The sequence below is a fragment of the Diceros bicornis genome, chromosome 19 (genome assembly GCF_020826845.1).
Source record: "Diceros bicornis minor isolate mBicDic1 chromosome 19, mDicBic1.mat.cur, whole genome shotgun sequence".
Lineage (NCBI taxonomy): Eukaryota > Metazoa > Chordata > Mammalia > Perissodactyla > Rhinocerotidae > Diceros > Diceros bicornis.
In genome coordinates this window covers 28,508,772-28,521,658 of record NC_080758.1, presented here as the reverse complement: position 1 = coordinate 28,521,658, position 12,887 = coordinate 28,508,772, and the positions used below count along the sequence as shown (strand labels likewise).

General features: G+C 47.4%; 1 protein-coding gene across 1 annotated transcript; it reads right to left on the bottom strand.

Moving 5' to 3' along the window:
• Positions 1-766: 766 nt before the first annotated feature.
• Positions 767-3,554, bottom strand: ZCCHC3 (zinc finger CCHC-type containing 3). The gene has a single exon (XM_058563005.1). The coding sequence runs from the start codon at positions 3,459-3,461 to the stop codon at positions 2,244-2,246; it is 1,218 nt and encodes a 405-aa protein (XP_058418988.1). The 5' UTR covers positions 3,462-3,554; the 3' UTR covers positions 767-2,243.
• Positions 3,555-12,887: the final 9,333 nt, after the last annotated feature.

The following is a 12,887-nucleotide window of genomic DNA, read 5'->3' as shown; positions in this document are numbered from 1 at the left end:
GACAGGAAAGAGAGGGGCTGAGCCAGCTCTGAAAGGCAGGGTTCCCAAGAGCCAACCATGCCTCAGCTATACCAGATCAGCTCCGGAAATATCCTCAAATCAGAGTCAAAGAATCAACGTATTGGGATCTTTAATTCTTAGGATCAGATCATCTTAACATCTCAGAGCCAGAAAATCCTTCAGAGGGTTGTGTCTGGGGTCTCCAGGGCTGGCTTGGAGGAGTGAGTCAGCTCTCTGGGAAGTTTCCTGGACTCTCTCTCTTCCTCTCTTATAACTGGAAGAGATGGCATTTTTTTTTTTTTTTTACAGCCCATGAATACTTTGCATCCAATTTGTGCCACTTACAATAACTGTAAGATGATGAAGCTGACATCTTCCCCCGTTTTTCCCACTGGTTTGTAATCTCCCGAGGGCAGGGTCTCTCTCTCTCATCTTAGTACCATTCAAAACTGTGGTCTCAAGCCAGCTGCCCATCAGAATTGCTTGGGGATGTTTACTGAAAACATTTTCACTCACTCCAGCGATTCCGATTCCTTGGAGCTGAGTTTGGACTGCAAACGAGTTTTAAGAGTGCTAAGTGATTGTGATATGTAGGGTTAGGTAACAAGTCCAAAGGGCCTGGCGCAACACTGTAGGTGCTAAGTATTGCCTGCAGGGGCTGGAAATGTATTTGCAGGGTAAACAAATGGTGGGTAGGAAGTATGGATTGAACTAGGGTCTGTATACCCATGCATCTAACACTTTGAAAGGAAATAGCACAGCAGTGTTAGCAATACAAAAGATAAATATTTATTCGGAACAAAACTTTTAACAATGGATTTTACATTCTAAGCCACAAGGAAATAGCAAAACATAAAGCAAAGGAAAGACAAAGACTAAAAGAAAAGCAGTGTACTGTCTTTTCTACTTTAACTTGATAACACTTAGTCGACCCAATGCTATCTCACTTGGCCTATTTCGCAAGTACATTTGAGAGTTAACAGCTCCCTCATAATTCCGGGTTAAAATCGCCTTCTCCCGAGAGTCAGGAGGTCGCAGATGAGCCCCAGTTAGCTGCTTCTCTGGGGTTTCTAGCTATTGAGGCTAAGGTGCAAATGTAAACCTTTGGTAGGTCTCCTCACTCAGGAGCACCCCCATTTCTCACTGGTGACAATGAATGGGGAAAGGTAAAGCCCCAAAGGACCTGGCACGCTTTAATCCAGATATGGTACCCCCAGGAGCAACAAGTGGACCCTGGCTTATGTTCCTTTGTCCCTTCTCTATCTCCCAAGTCTTCAGAAGCCCCTGCTAAATCTCTTTCTGCTTCCTCCTCCAGATGATTTCTTAGCATTCCTCTAGGCTCATTATTCTGGAGAGATCAGACTTTCTGGGCCTTCAAGTGTTGAGGAAAATGTTGTGAAGTGTGAGAGGTAGTAGAACGAGCACCGGGCTTGGGGTCAGGGAACTCTAGGCTAACGCTAGCACCAGACAGCTCCGTGATGTTGACCCAGTCATTTAACCTCTCTGGGCCTGTTTCATCTGCTGGAAAACCAGGAGATTGGTCTAAACCAACTTTCAGGTCCTTTCCAGCAGGAAAATTCTAGATTCCATGATTCTGTGAAAAATGGCTTCTGAGCCACTGAAAGAGCTGTCACAAAGTCCATGCATTTTACCGCCATAAGAGAGGCCCCTGGCCACCATTCAGAGCTTATTGACTTAGATTACATACACTTCTAACAACACTGGTTTCACAAATTCTCAGACCACATAGATTAGAAGCAGCAAATTAAAAGGGGAGGGGAAGAGCTGCAAAAGATAGACACCCTGACAGAAGCCACAGTCAACAATGTTCTCAATTCAACAAACACTGATGGAGTGCCTACCACGTGCTGGGCTCCGTACCTGGTGCTGGGGCATAAAGACCAGCAAGGCAGGCCAATGGGTGAAAATCCGGGGAGAAGACAAGGCGTGGGGAGTAAAATGTACCAAAAAATAAAAAAATCCCCAAATACAAAAACAACATATTAGAAAAGAAGGGACGACATATCTGCAGACTACACTTCTCGGTAGTCGTTACTGATGAGAGTCACCAATTCAGAAAAGGCTGAAATGGAGTAAACTCGATTTAAGAAGGCAGAGAGAGATGTCTCTTGTAGATTTAAAAAGATCTCCTTCAAAAAGGATAAAAAATGGTTTAAAAAAAAGTTTTGGCACTTCAGAGGGGTAAGCTGGCTCTGTGTTCACCCTGGGGGGCAGGCGGGTGTTCAGTGCCCGGCCACGCCGGTTAGCTGAGCTGCCACGGAATTGTGAACCGCTTTGGGACACTGAGCAAAGGCGTGTCCTCGCTTGCCACAGAGGTTGCACACGATGCCCTTTCGGCAGTAAGGGCTCAGGTGCCCCTCCTCCCCGCACCTGAAGCACCTGTCCTGCGTGCAGCTGCCGCTCATGTGGGTCCGGGAGCCACATTTAAAGCACGTCTTGGGCTGCCCTTTGTACCAGCTGTAGCCCCTCTCGGCCCCCAGGAAGAAGGCCCCTGGCAGGTGCCGGACCCCGCCCTCCCCCTGGCGCAGCTCGATCTCGCACTTGTACTCCCCGGTCCAGATCCCAAACCTGTCGGTCACTTTCACGGGCACGGCCAGCACATCGCAGTGGCGCTTGAGCCAGGTCACGATGTCCTCCACGTCCACCGTCTCGTTCCGGAAGAGGATGAAGAGCGTCTTCAAGCTGGACTTGCTCCGCCCCAGCACCACGAAGTTCTCCCAGCAGTCCTCCTGCTCGCGCTTCTCCTCGTACACGCGCAGGAACAGGGCCAGCTTCTCCGCCGAGCGGAAGCTCACGTCGAACTCGCGGCTGCCCGGGATCTGGATGACCGCGTAGATGTCGCTGGGGTCCATGCCGATGGAGCGCAGGATGAGCGCGCCCACCACGAAGTCCCGCGTCGGGCAGGCGCCCTCGTCGCCCTGGAAACAGATGCGCACGAGGAAGCGGCCCTTGCCCGGGCCCGCCGCGGGGCTCGCCGCCGCCGCCTGCTCGTCCTGAGGGGGCCGCTCGGCCGCGTCCTCGGGCGCGCCGGGCCTGGCCGGGGCCGCCATGGCCGCCGCCGCCTCGGCCTTCTTTCTCCTGCCCGCCTCGGCTGCGCCCTTCTTCTTGCGGGCGTCCGCCGCCTCGCCGGCCGTGTCTCTCCGGCGGCCCTTCGGGTCCCCGCGGCCGGCCGGGGGGAAGTCCCCGAGGCCCGGCGCCGCCAGGCCCGCGGGGGCGCACAGCCCGCCCCCCGCGCCGCTGCCGCCTTCCTCCTCGCGCCGCGGCGGCCGCGACTCGCGGAACTCGCCCTTCTTCTCGGCCAGGTTCTTCACCACCTGGGCCCAGCCCATCTTCTCGCGGCCGCCCTCAGCCTCCTGGCCCCGGGCCGCCGGGCGCGCGGGGGGCAGGAGCTGCGAGCGCCCCCGCTTCCTCTCCTCCTCCGCGCCGCCGCCGGTGGCCATTTTACCTCCTTCCCAGCATCCTCCACTCGCTCCCGCAGCCAAAGGGCGCCCATCCCGCGCGCCCGCCCGCCCGCCGGGGGCTGTGGGGGTTTGGGTTTTTTTTTTTTTTTTGAAATTCGACGCTCCTCTCCCCCGCCCCGCCAAAGGTATTTACCAGTGGCGCGGCGCGGCCGGCCTGGAGCCCCCTGGTAACGGCCGCGCCGCGTTTCCGCCAGGGCTCGCTCCGGCCCCACCTCCTCGGCGCCGGGGCGGGATGCGGCGCCTGGAGCGTGTCCCTGTCCCTGGCGAGGGTTTGGCAGCCTTGGGCCTCGCTCTCGAGGATTTGGTATTTCGCAAGCGGTCCTCGATGATTTCATTCAAGCAGCAGTACTAACGGCCGACAGCCCAAAGGAGGGACGGAGTTGAGGAAGATCTCGCCCTTTTTTTTTCTTTTTTATCCCTTTTCTGTTAAAAACAAAACGAATCAAAACTTAGCTCTCCTTCCTTCCAGGGCGTGTCACAGTGCATTGTTTTTCCAACGTCGGATTATGAACATTTTCAAACATACAGAAAGTTGAAAGAATTTTACAGTGAACATTTTACCTTTGACTTTTTACTGCTTTAACTTTCTGTCATTAAAATTTTGGTATACCGTGTCACACTCCATGTCTATCCATCAGTGCTTATTTTTTGATACATTTCCAAGTGAGTCATTGCATTGTTTTTTAAAAAAGACTTCCATCATATTCATGACAGTTACAATATTTTGAGCGCTTAAGTGCCCGGTACTATTCTGAGCGTACCCGGCACTATTCTGAGGATATGATAGCAAGCTTTATCACATGCAATCTTCCAAAACAGTGCTGTAATTATACCCGTTTTACAGGAGGCAGGGGCTTGGAGACAATCACTCCGTCAAGTGGCAGAGTTAATAGGCGGCCCCACGTGTAGGTGGCTTATATTTCTTCAGCAGCTTTGTTTCTGACGTGGATCAAGAACTATTTGCATCAGACTCTCCAGCAAACCTCGGTAACACACAGATTCCGTGGCTAAAGTTAGCACAGGACAGAATCTATTCCTCGTCTGTCTCAGCTGGAGCTTTGGAAGCATTGATAAAATTTGAGTGGTTGAGGGGATGGGTTTAACATCACTTTTTGTCAGCTTTGTTTTCTTTACTCATATCTGTGCTCATTTCAGGGTGCTTCAGTGACCTTTCCAACTTGGGTGAAAGAAAAGGTGGATTGTGGAGTCACGGAAACCCTAGTTTGAATATGACTGCTTCAAATCTCAACCTTGTTATGTGGGGGCCAATGACCTCAGTTTTCATAGCCTCCATTTGTTCATCCGTAACAAAGGGTTATTAATATCTACTCCCAGAGGGCTAATGTGGGGATTCAAGGAGATAGCTCATGTCGAAGAGCTGGCTCCACAATGGGTTTCCAGGAAAGGTTGTTCTTCCTTTCTGCCTTTGTTGGATTCTTTTCTATTTCTCTCCCACGTCTTCCAGTTCTACTTAGCAATTTGGAGTCCCCGTGGGCTCTTAAAATCTTTCCCTTCACTCCAATTCCATGTATTGGTCTCAGGGAAGCGAACATCTCCAATTCTTGTGCCATTTGGACCTTCCAGTTCCCTCACTTTATAACCTCTGACGTGCTTTCCTCCATCCCTTCTCTGCCACACATTCCCATGATCATACTTGGATCCTTATCAGAAACATCCAAGTCTTAAGATTCACCCACTCCACTCTTTTGTTCTTTCTGCTTGCCTGCTCACATCTTTCCTCAGGGAGATTATTTACAAAACCCAACAGAACCTATGTATTTTAAATAATCTCTTCCATTCCCCTTACCCTAACTCCCCACCCCAGGTAACTGTCACACCATCAAATATCTACAAGGATCAGGCAGGTACCTTAAATCAGGAAAATATTCCCAGTGAACTGGAGAGCACATGTTCTCACTGAAGGGGCAGCCGCTAGTCAACTCCAGTAGATTACTGCCCTCCGTGAGCAAGAGCCCACTGTGGCCACATCTTCCAATTTCTAAAAAGAAATCTGAACTCTAGTTTCTTTTTTTTATGGGAAACATTCTTCCTTCTCCTTCTTCTTCTTCAAGATTGTCTCAGCTATATTTGGATCCTCTGTGTAAATTTTAGAGCCAGCCTACTAAGTTCCAGAAACCACTTTTTGGGATTTTAATTGGAATTGCATTGCATTTGTGCCATTTTATAATACTAAGTCTACCCATCTATGACCCTACTAGATTTATCATTTATTTAAGTCTTATTTTATGAATTTCAATAACATTTAATAGTTTCTTCATAAAGGTCTTGCATAATTTTTTTTTGGATTGATTCCAAGGTACCATATGACTTGGTTGCTACTGTAAATGGTATCTTTAGAAATTACACATTTGTTATTGGTATTTAAAGGGAACACAATTGAATTTTGTATATTGAACTTGTATCTAGCAACAGTGCTAAAATCTTTTAAAATTTCCAATGGTTTTTGGTATCACTTTGCTTTTCTATGTTGACAGTCATGTTGTCTGTGAAAAACAAAGATTTTGTCTGTGTTCAGATCTTACGCTTTTTCTTGTCTTACTGCGCTAGCCAGGACCTCTCATATAACCAGCATATATTAGGCATTTTTGTTTCATTTCTGACTATAAAGAGATCTGTTTTTATTTTATTTATTTTATTTTTATTTTTAATTTTTTTGTGAGGAAGATCAGCCCTGAGCTAACATCCATGCCAATCCTCCTCTTTTTGCTGAAGAAGACTGGCCCTGAGCTAACACCCATGCCCATCTTCCTCTACTTTATATGGGATGCAGCCACAGCATGGCCTGACAAGCAGTGTGTCGGTGCGCACCCAGGATACGAACCCGGGCCACCAGCAGCGGAGCGTGTGCACTTAACCGCTAGGCCAGTGGGCCGGCCCCAAGAGATTTGTTTTTATTTTGAAAAGATTTGACCCGTGGATTGGGTTCTGGCTTACTCTCAAATTTTACTAACCATATCTTCTTCTATCGTAAGATTTTGTTGGTATGTGTATGGTCCCCCTTTCCATCAATTCTATTTTTCTCAGGTCAAATTTTTCAGATCCAAGTTTTCTATATTCTCTTTTGGTCAGTTGTGGTTTTATTTTTTGTTGATTATCACTATCAGCAATTTTCTCTGTGAATTGGCTAAAAGACTGAACATTTATATTTATTTCTCAGTGAATTTATTTAAATATTGCCAGCCATTCTTCCCAGCAGTGTTCCAGCAGTGAGATTAGTCTATTGCAGAGATCACTGAACCAGGAGCGACAGGGGCCGGGCAGGTACCCTGTGAGCAAAGCAGTTCAGATGGGCACCGAGGCCATCTGAAAAGGGCAGCCTTTACTCATTTCTGGCAGCTTATCGCCACCGAAGGATATCGGTTTGGCATGTCAGTACGGGCTCTTATTGACAGATTTTTGGGATGTGTACTATTTTTTAAAAGCTAATTAGGAGACTGTGGAAGAGGCATGATTTGAGATGGACCTTGAGAGAAGAAGCAGGTTCTGGAGAGCAAGAGAGAAAAAAATCTATGGAGTTATAATTATTGCTACTCACAGATGAGGAAACTAGGCTCAGAGAGGTAAAGTGAGTTGCCCAATGTCACAAAGCTAGTAGTAGCTTAGAGACTGAAAATTTGAACCCACATCAACCCAACTCCAAAGCTTAAATGCTTAGCCGCTTTGGTACTTCTGCCTCGTGTCTGTAAAATGGAGATGATAGTGCCTGCGTCAAGTTTGCTATTTACTGACAACTTACATTCATGGTTGTATTAGCACATAAGCTAGGCTCCTTTCCTTTTAAGGGCATGACCAAAAACTTGCAAACATTTCTTCTGCTCGCATCACATTTGCCAGAACCTAATCACATGGGCACACTTAGCTTCAAGGCAGGCTGGGAAATGAGGTCTTTAATTGGGCAGCCCATGTGCCCAATAAAAATTCTAATACTACAGAAGAAGGGTAGAGTGGATATTAAAGGCCATTAGCAGTCTTTACCACAATGGTGTTAATCTCTAAAACAAAACAGTGAAGTAGGCATTATTGTGCCTGTTATACTGATGAATAAATTGAGGTTCAGAAAAGATGAAACAACTTGCTTAAGGGTAAGCTGGAATTGGAATCCCGACTCATGTTTGACCCATCATGTTCTACCCCATCCTCAATGAAATTGTTTCATTATGAACTTTGCTGCTTCCCATTTATTCTCTTCTCACTCAGTAGTATGCTATTCGCACGGGTGTCCGCACTCTCTGGGTTGTGAACCTGCCTCCAAATGATTATTCTCTGGCACTGTGATCCTGTCCCGGAGGGAGAAGGTAGTGGACTTGCAAAGGCTGGATGCTGTGGGGCCACGTGTGTGAGTTGTTCCTTCAGTTTTTGCAACAGATGTTGGAAAGCAAGGCTACAAACTGCAATCTCTTCACCAAAAACTAGTATAGCAGGCTGACCCAGGAGAAGGAAGCCAAGGTCAAGGGAGGAAGGAAGCACTTGACTATCAGGGTCTGGCTGAATCAACGTCAGCCTAATCCATGGGAAGGAGGAGCTGGTAGAGTCCATGAAGGGGACATTATCAGAAGTCTAGTATTATGTCCATGTGGACAAACTCTTTGACCTTTTTTCTGAGATCTGTCTTGGCATTGAGCATGGCAGGTGCACATGCATGGAGAGGGGGCTGGAATGCAGGTACAAAAGCATCTCCTGTGATAGCATCAGGTTCTTCCAGCCTCTTAGCAGACCCTGCCAGCAAAGGAACATCTTGTCAAGTATGGCTTGGGGTCTAAGCTGATGGTTTCCAAGACGCTCAACTGCAGATGCCAAGTCTATCTTGTCAGCATGCAAGCAAATCCTGTTAGGCTGTGCACATTGATTCTGGCCCTTCGAGACCACTTGACTAAGTTTGTCCTCCTATATCCTCTGACCCCCAGGCGGGTCCAGGAGGACATCCTGGTGGATATCTTCACTGTGTTTAGGGAACCCAGAGTCTTGCAGACCAGCATTGATGATATTTCTTCATCCAGATTGACAAGGGGCTCATGCAGATGTGGCGGAGCTGAAGATGGTCCACGAATGGTGACAGGGCTCCGTGGAGGGAGCCCATGGCATTATGCATACTGTATTAGTTTCCTAAGGCTGCCATAACAAAGTATCACAAACTGGGTGGCTTAAGGCAACAAAAATCTATTCTCTCACAGTTCTGGAGGCTAGAAGTCCTAAATCAAGGTGTTTCCAGGGCCATGCTTTCTCTGAAGCTCTAGGGGAGAATCTGTCTAATGCCTTTCTCTTAGCTTCTGGTGTTGCCAGCACTCCTTGGCTTGTAGACGCATCACTCCAATCTCTGCCTCTGTTGTCACATGGCATTCCCATGTGTCTGTCTCTGTGTCTCTTCCCCTCTTCTTGTAAGGACATCAGTCACATCAGATGTGACTGACTTATTCTTAGGCCTGACATTCCATTAAGACTTCATTTTAACTAATTACATTTTCAACAACCCTAGTTCCAAATAAGGTCATATTCTGAGGTTCCAGAAAGGACATGAACTTTGGGGGGACACTATTCAACCCAGTGCACAAACTATATGTGCTGGATGCAGAACAATGACATAGATCAGTAGCCCCAGGGTCTGCGGTTTGTTCAGATGATGAAAAACTTGACTTACCACAAGGTTGTCTGCCACAGCCCCATGAAGCCATGTTTGTCTGCAACGTCAAGGTTGGCCTGGCCAGCTCCAAGTCACCCCAGGAAGTTGTGCTCATACTCAGGCCTGAATAGGATTTGAAGAGGGCAGAGAGACAACTGAAGAACAGCATCCATGTGCAACAAGAAGACAACAGGGAGCTGAGACCTGGGAGTGGATTCAACAGGGGCTCTTGGGATGGAAGTGCAGGTAGCTCTTGAGTGCTGTGCAGACGTGTACAAGAAGGAATGTCCAGAATCTTGTTGTGTCAAGTGTAGCAGGGGCCTCCACAAGATCCGTGGCATCTCACCCAATGACTACAGTAGGGATTGTGGGTTTAGGAAGGTGTGTGACTTTGCCACAAAGCTAGCATATCAAATGACATTGGGTGGAAGCCCGTTGGCAGCCTGCTCAGCCAAGTCAGCAAGGTGTTGAAGGGGTCAGAGGCCAGGCTGCTGTTGCTGAGCTTGGAGCTAAGCAGGGCTGGATGGCCCTCTGTCACACTCATCATCTCACATTGCTCTGTGCAGGAAGGAAAGGCCACCTCATCCTGCCCACCCATGCTGGGGGCGGGAGTTTCCATCAGGTGCTCAGGAACACAGAAATGCACCACAAACAGGTGTAAGTGCAGGTGGGACTCCATCTTATGTAATCCCAGGTCCAACAACAGCTTAGATTGTTACGACAAGTGATTATCAATGGCCCCTCAAGTGTGTTTTGGCTTTGATTAAAATGGCAGCATTTTTGCAAATGTTTAAGTATTTATTTATTTTTAAAATTTGAAATGGGAGGTAGTAATATTACTGACTGAGCACCCGAAATGTGAGGAGCAGGCAACGCTCAGTGGGTGTCCATGCTGGGTCAGCATGTCTGACGAGGAAGGCTGAGTGACAGTGGCCAAGTCCCTTTTTGTATTAGTCACAATATAGGCTAAGCTGCTGTAACAAAGCACTCCCCAAATGCAAGATCTCAAACAAGTTGGAAGTTTATTCTCTCTGATGAAGCAGCCCAGAATTTGGCAGGCGGTCAGGGCGGGTAGGTCTCTCTGTCCTGCAGGGTTGTCAGGGGCCCAGATTCCTTCTATTTTGTTCTTCCACGTGTAGGTTTCATTAGGATGTTTTTAGCTTGAGAGTATGTAAAAACTCAACTCACATTGGCTCACTCAGTAAAGTGTTTTGTTACATAATCTTGAGTAGTTTCTAGATGGGTTACAGGATGGTTCATTTAATGGCTCACTAGTGCTATCTAGGAACAGATTTCTTCCACTTTCCCCTCTTCCATTCCCAATACGTCCTCTTCAGCTACCTCCCCTCACAGTGTCACAAATCCAGGAATGCCACACAGATATGACAATATCTAGTTGTAGATAAAGGGATGTTTTCCCGCAATGTCTTTTTTTCTAGGTGTGATGAAAATCTTTCCCCAAAGTCTCTGAGTAGGCTTCTCACCCTGTCTCCTTGGCCAGACTTTTATCACATGCCTATGCCTAAACCTATCACTGGCCAGGGAAATGAGCCCACCGAGTCTAGCTCAGACATGATTGGGACTGGGGCTGGGGCCTGCCTCCTCTAAAGGTAGTGGGTACCTAACAAGATCAGAGCCCATTAGCTGGGATGAAAGGGAGGGATGGCTGTTGGATAGGCAACTACCCCAGGTCCACCACATATTGCTACCTCCTACTTTTTAACTGTTTTCTGGTACAGAAACAGCTAGAGTTTCCGGTTCTCAGCTGGAGTGCTGTGGTACAGTGGGTTCTGCAAGTGGGGGTGCCCAACATAGTGATTTCCTCAACCCTAGGAGCATCCAAGAGGGTCCTGGATGGCCACAGTACCCAGGCTGATTGCTTTTACCATAGCAGTCTCTTCTTTTACCGTAGTGTGCAGTGCAATTTAAAACAGTTTCCTATGATTTTTAGGAGGGGGAGAAGTTTGCAGGCTCTGGCCTAGTATTCTATAGTAACATTCCCTTATTTCATTTTATTTTTTTTTGCTGAGGAAGATTCACCCTGAGCTAACTTGCCAATCTTCCTCTTTTTGTATGTGAGCCCCTGCCACAGCATAGCCACTGACAGACGAGTGGTGTAGGTGTACACCTGGGAACCCACCAAAATGGAACACGCCAACTTAACCACTAGGTCACTGGGGCTAGCCCAACATTCGTTTATTGAAATTTAGGTGATTTCAAATTATTTGCTCCCTCCAAATTATTTTTTAAACTGGAATGCACTTTTATTTTTTTAAATTTTTGTGAGGAAGATCAGCCCTGAGCTAACATCCGTGCCAATCCTCCCGTTTTTTTTTCTGCTGAGGAAGACTGGCCCTGAGCTAACATCTGTGCCTCTCTTCCTCCATTTTATGTGGGACACCGCCAAAGCATGGCCTGACAAGCAGTGTGTCAGTGCGTGCCCAGGATCTGAACCCTGGCCACAAGCAGTAGAGCACGCGCACTTAACCACTACACCACGGGGCCGGTCCTGGAATGCACTTTTAAATCTATGCTCTATGTAGCAAATCTGGGGTGTGGAGAAAGAACTGAACTGGGGCAAGGGTGGGAGCTGGTACTGTAGTCTAGGTGTGAGAGGAAAGCAGGGTATGTTTGGAAGAGAGTTGCCATTTTGAGTCGGGAAAAAATGTTTCTGGGGAAAGACTGCATGTTAGAGTTGCTTATTAGGCACCCAAGTGGAGATGTTGAGTAGGCAGCTGGATGTATGTGGCTGGAATTCAGGGGAGATGCTAGAGATGTGAGTCTGGGAGGCATCTGGGTAGAGATGGCATCCAAAGTCACAAGACTGGAAGGCAGCATGAATGAAGTGAGAGCAGACAGAGAAAAAGAGAGGGTCAGACCTGAGTCCTGGGGCAATCCAATAATAAAGGGAGAAGAGGAGGAACCAGAAAAGGAGAAGAAAAGGAGTAGGAAGCAACTCGAGAGAGTGGTTTCCTGGACACTAAGGTTAGAAAGTGTGCCAAGGAGGGAGTGATCCACTGTGTCAAATGCTGCAGATAGGCCAAGTAACATGAGGGCTGAGAAGTGACATGGGGTTCAGCAAAGTCGAGCTCACTGGTGGCATTGACAAGGGCAGTTTCAGTGGAGAGGTGGAGAGTGAATGCCTGATTGAAGAGGCAGAAAGGAATGGGAAACAGAGTAGGCAAACCTCCTCAGGAGTTTTACTGTAAAGTGAAGCAGACATGGGAGGGTAGCTGGATGGGAAGTGCTCACTTTTTTTTAATAGAAGAAATTAAAACATGTTGGTATACCGATGGGAATAATACAGAGGAGATGGTGATGGAGAAAATGGGGAGAATTGCTGGGGCAATATCTTAGAGAAAATGAAAGAGGGTAGGTAGGATTCGGTGCACAGTGGTAGGGATTGGTCTTAGTAGGCAGCTTATACATGGTCACCGGAGGGAGGCAAGAAGGTGGGTAAATGAGGTGATGTGAACTTGTGAGTTTACTGATCCCCAAGATTTTCTTTTATTTTTTTAATTGCCAATTAATTGTTTTTATCGAGGGAACACTGGTTTATAACATTATATAAATTTCAGGTGTACATCATTATATTTGAACTTCTGCACAGATTACATCGATTTCACCACCAAAAGTCTAGTTGCCATTTGTCACTTTACAAATGTCCCCCTTTATTCCTTTTGCCCTCTCCTCACCCCCCTTCTCCTCTGGTAACCACCAATTTGTTCTTTGTATCTATATGTTTGTTTACCTGCCACATATGAGTG

Coding starts and splice junctions, on each gene's coding strand:
- ZCCHC3 (XM_058563005.1), bottom strand. CDS start 3,461: ATGGCCACCGGCGGCGGCGCGGAGGAGGAGAGGAAGCGGGGGCGCTCG.